Source organism: Zingiber officinale, chromosome 9B (genome assembly GCF_018446385.1).
Source record: "Zingiber officinale cultivar Zhangliang chromosome 9B, Zo_v1.1, whole genome shotgun sequence".
In the NCBI taxonomy this organism is placed as follows: domain Eukaryota; kingdom Viridiplantae; phylum Streptophyta; class Magnoliopsida; order Zingiberales; family Zingiberaceae; genus Zingiber; species Zingiber officinale.
In genome coordinates, this window is record NC_056003.1 from 112127626 (window position 1) to 112138941 (window position 11316).

The 11316-nt window shown below is 39.4% G+C and overlaps 1 protein-coding gene across 1 annotated transcript; it reads left to right on the plus strand.

Annotated features, from left to right (window-relative positions):
- Positions 1–5308: 5308 nt before the first annotated feature.
- LOC122024101 lies at positions 5309–8854 on the plus strand. The gene is made up of 5 exons (XM_042582647.1): positions 5309–6017; positions 6766–7233; positions 7349–7726; positions 7797–7864; positions 8368–8854. The coding sequence occupies exons 1-5, from the start codon at positions 5463–5465 to the stop codon at positions 8573–8575; spliced, it is 1677 nt and encodes a 558-aa protein (XP_042438581.1). The 5' UTR covers positions 5309–5462; the 3' UTR covers positions 8576–8854.
- The last annotated feature ends 2462 nt before the right edge of the window (positions 8855–11316 follow it).

The window sequence follows — 11316 nt, forward strand, 5'->3', positions numbered from 1 at the left end:
ACATAAAATATTAATTTTTCTCCTAATCATCATATCTACTACCTCCATTGATTTACCAGTGAGAGTTCCTATATTCCATGTTCCAAATATTAGATTATTAGTTTTCCTATCATATTTGTTCTTATCTAACCTATGGTGTGAGAACTCTTGTCTATTTAACACTACACCCAAGTTCTCATGGAGATGTAGCGGTCCTTGCTGAGACGTTACAGTCGGACCCTGTAACGCGAACTCTTGCATATTTATCACTACACCCGAGTTCTGGAGATGTAGCGGTCCTTGCCGAGACGTTACAGTCGGACCCTGCAACGCGTTCCTTCCGGGGAACAACCTAGCATTAGCACAATAGTTTAATGGATTCATTCATGAAATTTTGCCATAGTTTGACGCTGGCTGGCAACCTAACGCAACCCTCCTCCTTTATCCGGGCTTGGGACCGGCCATGACTGGTCATCATGGGCGGAGTTTCCTCCATAGATTCATACGAATGGAAAACTACTTTTGTAATTACTCTAACGAATAGGATTAGAATTTGATATGTAAACAACCTTCAAAAGTTTACTAGTCTAGCCGATCTGAGCATAATTAGAATATTCACACCTCTATAGTATCTACATAAACACGTTCCTTCTTTCGTCTCATGAACTAAAGAATTATAGTCTCACACACTTTCACCTTCTTGCTAGAAATGATTATTTAAGGTGACAATCCAAGAAAAAATTAACTCTTTAGCTTCCTACTCTCTTTAAAGAGATGACTATTTAAGATGACAAAAAGTTAACTCTTCACTTTCTTGCTCTTTTTAAAGAGATAACTATTAGTGTTTCTTTTAACGGACTCTATAGTTGAGTTGAGGCTTAAAGAAAATGAGACATATTGAATTAACTTATTAAATCAATAAGCTTAAGGTTCGAAATCAATTTCGGACTTAAGGCTCATACTTACACTATTTTAGTCAAACTAAAATAAACTAATAGGTTCTCGTAACATTGACAGTATTTCTAAAATTACTTTAGATACACAAGCACTAAGTGGTATCTAGTAATGCATCATTGCTACCCAAGTGATGAAAATGTCAAGATCCGACCTAACCTGTCTATGATCATTATCTTGTATAGCTCAATCATTTTGTCCTTAATATCTAGATTGATTCATGAGACATAGACTGCGTTATTCTCTCATCAATCTATGTGTTTCTTGATCTCTAAGTAGAGTCACTTAACCAAATAAGTTTAATATCTCAAATTGACTTATTTGAGCATGATCATGCATTTCAATAATCTTACTGAATCAAGGGGCCCATAGATATCTCTTCTGTTATATGGAAGGGACAAATCTCATCTACGTCACTCGCATCTCTCTACATAGCTCATTTCATATCTAATAAATAACTTTATAGTCCACCTTATTACAGATGACGTTTGTCAATATCAAAGTACATAGTTCCTTATGTAGAAAATCGTAGTGTCTTCAAGTCTAAGGACTATTTATACTAATAGTCACTATGAGAATATTTATGACACTCATATAATGATCCATAAAACTTCTCATAGCGGGTCAATTTAGTACAGATTCTCTAATATATATTTATGGGTTAACTTGATATCTTATATCCATGACTTGTGAGAATAAGTCATCAATTGATCTATATACTAGTTTCAACGTATTAATATTGCCCTTGTATATTAATATTATATATATATAACAATCTCTTATAATCAATTCAATCAATTGATATGTTGTACACTAGTGTTGGTGCAATCGACCTCCAAGGTTTTAATGTCAGACAAATATGTTTAAGTATGCTTAAGTATGTTTAAGTATGGAGTTTGATCTAGGGAAGTCCTAGTTGTAGGCTAGGCAAGGGAAATCCTAGTTGGAGGCTAGGCAAGGAGAGAAATCTCGGTATATCGTGGAAGCCAGGTGGATAGGTCTGGAGGACTTGATCCCTGGGTAGCCGAATACTGAGTCCTAGTTGTAGGCTAGGTAAGGGAAATCTCGGTATGTCGTGGGAGCCAGGTGGATAGGTCTGGAGGACTTGATCCCTGGGTAGCCGAATACTGAGTCTTGGTAAGTGAAGCCAAGTGGAGAAAATCCTAGGGGTGATAACCTTAGGTAATGAGAAGTCTTGGAAGAGTGAACTCCAAGCAAGGTTGATCGGATGGTTTCCGGTCGACCGCGCGCGATCGACTGGACCAGCGGATCTCGGTAAATCTAGGTTTAGGTTTATCATTGTTTTCTGTATTACTATTATTGCTGTTGGCTAATATGGTATTGCAGGAAAAGTCTTAGTGGATCAGGCGATTAGACACTGAGCAGACAAAAGACCAAACATGTCTGGAGGATCATGTTTGGCAGGTAAGTTGAGGTATGCAACTGGAAGAGCGACAGTGAGGTCGGTTTCCTAAAGGGAACAACCTAAGGTCGCTGATCCAACTAAAGAAACCGGGAATGTTTCCAAGTTGAGATCAAGACAGTCCTAACTGTCATACTCATGCATTATATATTACTGTGCTAACCTTTGTGTTGCAGGGATACTTTGCTTAATACTGTGTTGCAGGTTTGGCTGGATCGGTCGACCGAACCAAAATAACTCAGCACAGATCAGTTTAATCAGCAACGATCAGATACAGAAGGAAACTACACTGATCGGTCTACCGAACCCGAGGATCGATCGACCGAACCATCGATATTAAAGGCGCAGTACATGCAAATCACGGCAAATCTCGACGAACAGGGAAGGAGCCTGTTCGGTCGACCGAACCATTGAAGTCCAGTTAATGCAGAATATCGAGCCAGCGTCAGACTCCAGCTGGAAGGGATCGGAGCTGGTTCGGTCGACCGAACAGAGTGATCGGTCGACCGAACATCCATCATACCTATAAATTGAGGCTCGAAGTCAGAGGCCAAGAGTACTTTTCTGATCAATTCTGGTGCTACTCTGCAAGCTGCTCACGCTACTCATCTTCGTCAGCTCAGCAAGCAACATCGTCCGGAGTACCGACCTAAGCTTCATCTGCAATACATTGTCGGTATAATTTAAGCTTGCTTTGTACTTTTATTTAAGCAAGATAGTAGGGTGTTACTATCTTGCTCCATTGTACGATTCACTTCTTTCCGAGGACTTCAGAAAGAAGGATTATAGTGCTTTGCCCATCAGTGCGGTCAAGGACCGCGGGCTTTCGAGTAGGAGTCGAGCTAGGCTCCAAACGAAGTAACCGAATTGTGTCTCTTTCTTATTTCCGCTGCACGACTTTGATTTCAAAAGGTTAAAAGAAAAAGTTTTAAACGCGCGATATTCACCCCCCTCTATCGCTTCAAACGATCTATCAACTAGAACATATTATTTTAGGACATTATATTTACTCAGCTAACACAAATATGAAGTAAATATAACAAACAAAATATTATCTATTATAAATATAATACAACATGTCCTCTATCAATCAACTTATGATGGACTCTTAGGGTTGACACTAATAGCACCCACATTTCACTACTTTTAGCTCCCTTTTAAGATGATCATACTTTTTGAAAATGGGTAAATCATAGAAGACATTTGTCCTAGCGCATCGACCTTTTGTATGAGGAAAGTCAAATAACCAATGAAATATTTTACACCTACTGAGAATTGATTCTAAAATTTATTAGAGTAATCACTCATGCAAATACCAACTGTGTTAACATGTGAGGGTCATATTCTCACTACTCCATTTACACTTAAAAGTTGGACTGAATCCATTAATCAGTTGCACTTGACTGATTTCGACTCTTAGAGCATCTACATCAGATACCCTATTCAAAAATTTTACCTTAAATTTTAGATAGGATAGTTAAAAAATCTTTGCATCAGCTACCCTATCCATTCCCTAAATTATGCATTTATGAACAGTACTTCTCTAAATTATAGAGAGAAAAAAAATAGAGAAGCTGATATATGATATATTAAAAATTGAATATCCAAATTTAATAAAGTAACTTTTTTATCCTAAATTATATATTTTGGATAGAGAAACTGGTATGGATGTTCTTACCTCCTGCACCTCTAACTTTCACCGAAGTTGTCTCTTCTTTGATGATCTCTCTAGTGAACTATTAGAAAAATAAGGCCGTCTATTTTCAAAATTAATCAAGCAAAAATATAGCTGACCATTTTATCCGTCCATTTAAAGCGAGCTTAAATGGGCTAGTCCACGTAGTTTATGGATCCAAAAAATTAAAGACTTAAAATTAAAATGGAAAAGTCAATAGATTTATGAGCTGGTTCATCTAATATGTAACTAAATCTAAAATTTTCAATTTTTTTTTAATATTTTATATATCTTTCTATTTTTTCTAGCGAGCTCTTGAATTGACTAGCTTAATCACAATCTGAAGGTATTTTAGTGATATATTCTATAGCAACTGAATGATCTTATTTGGTCAAATATTCGATGATGAACTCCCATTTTCCTTTCATTATAATATTTTTAAACAAATTTCCGTATTCATATTATAAGCATGAAGGTTTTTTATTAATGATAGTGATACTGATAGTGATAGTGATGATAATGACTATTGTGATGATAGTGATTATCATGATGAAATTGATATTGTAGTAAAAGATAATTACGCTCATCATAAGCACCATTCATTGGAGAGCAGATCTCCTGGACCACTCATGTTTGTGGTCGGATCGTGGCCGCGATACGGCTGTAATTTATTGCGATCCCTTTATGAGTTCATCATCCCCACCAGGTTATAGTATGGCTCGAAGCAGACGGCCAGAGGACACCGGTGGTGGATAAGTAGTCAGGTTGCTGGGTATCGAGCGAGGGTCTTCTCTAGGCGGCCTCCGGTCGCCCGCTCCGAACCAAAACTATAACCTGATGAGGACGGTGAATCCAGAAAGGGATCGTAACAAATTACGGTCGGATCGTGACCACGATCCAGCCGTAAATATGAGTGGTCCAAGAGATCTTGGCTGTTTCATTTATTGTCTGTTCTCAAATTATGTGAAAGAAGATAAATTATAAAATTAATTTATAATCAATTGTGAGATGGCATATTAATAATGACATCGATTTTGACACGAAGCTAGTAGATAATCTCGAATTTAAAATTTTTCAACCCTAAACCCTAAATTGACGGGCCGAGCACAGCCCTGACCTAGGGCAAATAATAATTTTTAAAAGTAATTTTATTATTAATTCATAATAGTGCGATAGTTATGAGGCTAACGGCCGTTACCTTGTTGACTCCTGCTTGTCCATTTTTGGCACACTGTCTCGGTGGTCCCTCGTGATATAAACATCGCCGTGGATTCCCCTTGCGCTGCAGATGTTCCACGAGGATTCTTTAAACCCTAATTTCCACCTGCCGCCCAAAAACCCTACACCATCCTCCTCCTCCTCCTCCCTCCCTCCAGTCGCTTTTTCGTCTTGCGATTCTTCATGCGCCCTGTGGTCATATAGCAAGAAGCTATGCACAAGCTCTGGCGTGGAACCCCCGGCTGGATTCAGACAGCTGCTGCCCGAGTCCGCCGCCTCTCTCCGATGCTGTCCCTCCGTCTCCCTTCTCCAAGATGCGCTTCCGCTCCCGACCGGAGCCTTCTTTCTTGCAAGAATCCGGCCCCGGCTTCCGTATTCCCAGAAAATGGACCCGGTCGCTTCTGGCAAGGTGGAATGTCGGCTTCGGCTCACGGATTGCGTGGGGGTTGGGGGAGGGGTTTCAGGTCGGTCGAAGCATTGAAGAGCCAGAGGAAAGATGGGGACTTGGAGGATTTGGTTGATGAAGAGAGCTCTGAAGTGGATGAGCAGGAGGAAGGCGGGGTTGTTGGTGGGGAGGAAGTATCTTTTCTGGGGATAGGAGAGCGAGAGGAGAAGAGACGGGTTAGAGGTGGTGGTTCTTTGAATCCTCCCTCAGCACGTAGCCTAGAGCTGTTAGCGATTCCTGGGGTTGGGCCACGGAATCAGAGGAAGCTGGTGGATAAGGGTTTTGAAGGCGTTGATCAGCTCAAACAACTTTATGTAGATAAGGTTCTTAACCTAAATTCCTTTGGCAAACTTTAGCGTTTCGACCTGTTTTTGATGTCCCTTCTCCTGCACACTCCAAAAACAAAGTTTACACTTGAAGTAATAGGTTTCGGAACTATCGAGACGGTAACTTTGTTGTTTTCTTGTATTTATGAGTTCACATGCCTTTCTAGTGACTATAACTAGGAATTTCATGGGATGAAAACTTGGTGTGATACCCTATGATTTCATTGTTCAAACCAACTTGCCCCCACGGGCTGGATCAGCTGGTTAGGTGCCTGCAGCTTGCCAATGAAGTCGTGGGGTCGAAGGTCGCCAGTTGCACTCGGGGATAAAACCCTGGTCTGCTGTGCCAAAAATTCCTTCGACCCCCAGTCACCTATCCTGCCCAGCATTAACCGTGATTTACTCCCTTTGAAATCTTGTGGGGTCGGGGCCAGGGGGCCGCTAGGGTGGCGGTTCCACCTTTTGCCAATTGTTCAAACCAACTTTGTCAATTGATAAATGCTTTGGAAATCGATGTCTTTTGAACCATGCATATTGTGCAATATGGATTACTATAGTGCGTTTCTTTAATTCAGACGGCTGATATGTCAGTTTGGATTGGGATGATATTGTGGATGGACTTGTATGTCACTGCAAAACTAGATAAGCAGATTCTCCATTATATGTGCACCCTTTGATGCTTGAATTCTTATTGGAATTGTGGTAATTTCTTGTCTATTATGATTTTCATATTTCTGTCACACAGGTTGTTGACAAATCCAGCCAGAAGATGGTTGAATATCTGAAAAGTTCCATAGGTATCATCCATAAAAGCCATGCAGAGAGCATAACCTCTTTTATCAAAGAAAAAGTGGAAGAAGGGTTAAAAGATGGTCCTACCGAATCTAGTGAGAGGCTTCGACTGAATAATAGACTTACTTTTTGTGTTGAAGGTAATATCAGTGTGGGGAAAACTACTTTCCTTCAAAGAATTGCTAATGAAACAATTGAACTTCGTGATCTCGTGGAAATTGTTCCTGAACCTATTGCCAAGTGGCAAGATATTGGTCCTGACCACTTCAATATATTGGATGCCTTTTATGCTGAACCACAGAGGTATGCCTACACCTTTCAGAATTATGTATTTGTAACAAGGATGATGCAAGAAAGAGAGTCAGCTAGTGGAATAAAGCCTCTCAGGCTGATGGAAAGAAGTGTCTTCACTGATAGGATGGTAAGAATACTTGCACGATAAATGATGACATTTAACATACCAAATTTTAGTGTATATGATGGTTATTTAGTCCTTGTTCCTTCAAGAATTGATACTACGTTTCACTTATTCACAGGTCTTTGTACGAGCTGTTCATGAAGCAAAATGGATGAATGAGATGGAAATTAGCATCTACGATTCATGGTTTGATCCTGTTGTATCATGCCTTCCAGGGCTAGTTCCTGATGGGTTCATTTATCTTAGAGCGAGCCCTGATACATGCCACAAGAGAATGATTATGCGTAAGAGAGCAGAGGAACTCAGTGTTAGCTTGGACTACTTGAGGGATCTACATGAGAAACATGAAAGCTGGCTGTTCCCTTCACAACATGGTAACCATGGTGTATTGTCAGTCAGCCAGCTGCCTTTGCAGATGGATAAATCCCTGCATCCTGAAATAAGAGATCGTGTTTTTCTCTTGGAAGGCAATCACATGCATCCAACTATTCAGAAGGTGACTTTCACACTGCCTTTTCCTACAAAGAAAATGACTTGGTATATTTAACAGTTTTATCAATCAGCAGGTTCCAGCTCTGGTTCTGGATTGTGAACCTGACATTGACTTTAACAGGGACATTGAAGCTAAACAACAGTAAGTTGGAAGCATTTTTTTTGGCTGAACAAATGAAATCTAAGATGAAAATTTCATGACTCAGGTGTTTAGGGATTGAAGTATTTTTGTAGGCTTTGTTTGGGAGACCTAATCAGTATATCTTTTGGTTTGTTGAGATGATGAATAATTTAGTGTTTGTTTATTGAGCCGTGCAATTTGTGTGTCCATATCTAGTGAAATTGCATAGAAATTGAAAATTTAAAAACTGATAAGTAGGTTAACTTGAGAATTTGTACCATGGCCATGTGCAGCAAAGGTTCATTGGAGGACTTGGATGGTTCTGTGTTATAATATTGTTAAAGATAACTTGCATAAGATTTATGTTCAGCAGCTAAAAGTTTTTGTTATCATGCAATTTGCTCCATCTGTTTAAAGCCCTGTTTGTTACATACCTATAAATCGATAAGATTTTACTAAAACAAGTCAAGATCGCATGTGAATTCCCTATCATGTCTAATCAGCTCGTTGTTGCATATTTCTAGGTATGCTCGGCAAGTTGCAGAGTTCTTTGAATTCGTGAAGAAAAAGAAAGAAGCAAAGTCTGCAGAAACTAGCAGTGATGGTAAGTGGAAAGATCAGAACATAGTTCTTCCTCAAAAAGGTGGTCTTTGGATTCCTCAAGGCACTCACTTCTCTGAATCTGTTAAAAAATCGATGGAGTTCAATAGATCCATGTCCCTCTCTGGTTAGCCACTGGAGTGTGCCTAACTGACTTCTTCCAATATGACCATTTGATTCATGATTTCGATCCACGGTACGAGGTTTAAGATTAGCTAGTCGACGCTTCAAAGATAGAAGCTTCTCTGATGTAAATGGTAGATGTCTCTACTCTGTAGGTTAACTTCTTGTTTACGAAGTTATCAGTAGTCCAATTGCTTCGGACACGAACATGAATTTAAGATCGTAGCTGTCGCCTTTGTAAATTGTTTGATCGACTCTTAGATAATTTGTGTGCTGTTATTGCTGCAATCTTTTGCATCCCAAGTCCAGGGTCATCACTGTTTGACTAGTAGTTTCATTACAATTTTTTTTTGTCAATTTGGATTTCTCCTGCACAGCATGTGGATCAAATCTTTGTTCATTCTCATACACAGTATGCACGAGTGCTATTTCATCAGCTTGCAGAACATTACAGGTTCACTGAATGAGTTAGGAGTTTGGCACAGGAACATCCTATCGAAATTTGTTAAGCACAAGGGGTTGAGGAAGAGCAGGAAGTCTTCGAGCTCCAAGTCAGTGTACATATGCAGCAGATAAAGCCGCCAGAGAGAAAGAAGAGGTAAAATGGTTATCACAAGTGCATTGTAAACCCCAGGACAATGATATTCATTAATCAACATCTAATAAATTCTTAGACCTCTTTTCCTGATTTAAAAATTATTAAATTGTTTTCTCCTGATTTAAAAATTATTAATTTTAAAATTTCCGAATGGGTAAGTTTGGAATAAAACTAATCGATAGATTTATAAAATTTCGAATTATTTCAAACCAAAGTCACGTACTTCTAGAAGTTTCTTTTATATTCCCAGAAGTTTCTTTAATATTTTCATACCCTTAGATCACAACATATTAAAAATAGTAAATTTTTAAACTCGTAAAGGTTCATTATAAGCCTAAAATAATGATACTCATTGATCAACACTAGTACACCACCAATGAAATTTTATAACTCTCCTAATTCAAAACATATCAAACTTTTAAATTTTTAAATAGGGTAAGTTATAAAGCTATGATAATGATATTCACTAGCACATGCTATTAATGAGCTCCTAGTGTTAGGATACTTTAAGAGCTAGAGGGAGGTGATTAGCTTCAATAACTTTGTTGCAGCGGAAAACTTGAAGCAATCGCTAATATTGGGATTTACTTAGTATTCACCTCTTTAAGGTAACTAATCCAAGAATTCACAAAGTGCACGCACTCCACTATACATAGTGCCCTGATGCCGGTCTGTTTCCTGACCTGCATTTGTCTACTGTAATTCATAGCTTGCACGTTCCGACCTGCCCGACAGGTTTGTTTCTTGACCTGCATTTGTCTATTGTAATCCATGGTTTGCACGTTCCGACCTGCCCGACCGGTCTGCTTCCCGGCCTGCTTCTGTTTACTGTTATCCTTGGCTTGTATGTCCCGACCTGTACGCTAGGTCTGTTTCCCAACCTGCTTCTGTTTACCGTTATCCTTGGTGTGTACGTCCCGACCTGTACGTCAGGTCTGTTTATTCTACGCCCAAGGCCTCCTTTCCTTTACCTTTATTTGGCTTGTGGGCTCTGTCTTTGACCGCTATTAGGGCTGGCCCTTGTCCGACTTATACTCCTATCCTTTGACCGCCCCGTCAGCTAAGACTTTGACCCAGGCCACGTAAGTTTGACTTCTGACCAGCCATGGAGGCTTGACTTCTGACCTCCACGTAAGCTTGACTTCTGACCTCCATGTAAGCTTGACTTCTGACCACCTCATCTTACAGACCCCACGAACATGCACCGTATCAACTAACACACTATCAATGAGCTCCTAGTGTTAAGACACTTTGAGAACTAGAGGGAGGTGATCAGCTTCAAAAACTTTGTTGATGATTTGTTGTAGCGGAAAACTTGAAGCATTCGCTAACACTCGGACTTACTTGGTATCCATCTCCTTGAGGTGATTAATCCAAGAATCCACATAGTGCACACACTCCACTATACAAAACACTCATTCTCAGAAATAATTCGAAGGTGGAGAAACCTTGTACAATCTTGGATACAAGAAATGCAAATAAGAAATGCAAAATAGGTTATGAAGAAATCGAAAACGACTTTATAACATGAACATTTGCTTAGCTTGCTTTCTTCTTGTTTGGAATAGCCTCTTGGTGGTGAAAATACAACAGTATTTGTTCTCCCAAACACCCAAGAACCGACGACCAAGATATGTGTGAGCGATGCCTTCAAACCTTCACGAAAACCCTTTTCTATGATTCACTTGACGCCTCCCAATGGATTCAACTTTTGCCTAATTGATGTTATGTCATCCGACTTTTTGAACACCTGCAGAACGACTCTTTTTCAGAACCCTAATCGATTGACGAATCATCTCCATCGATTCAAATAGCTTTAATTAATTACTAAATCGATTCTGCAACTCTCTATTCGCTCACAAAAAAGCCTTAATTGATAGACCCAATCGATTAAGAACTTTTTAATCGAGTGCCTCAATGAATTCCAAAACTCTCTGTGTTTTCGCGAAATAACCCTTAATCAATTGCCCCAATCGATTAGGGATGCCAAAATCGATTGCCCCAATTGATTCCACCTCTTCGTGACAAAACACTATCTAATCGATTAGGAGTAGCTGAATTGATTGAGCCAATCAATTCAACCCTTGTTTTCATGAATTCCTCTTCGTAAAACTCCTGGCCTTAATTGATTGCTCTAATTGATTAAGAGGTG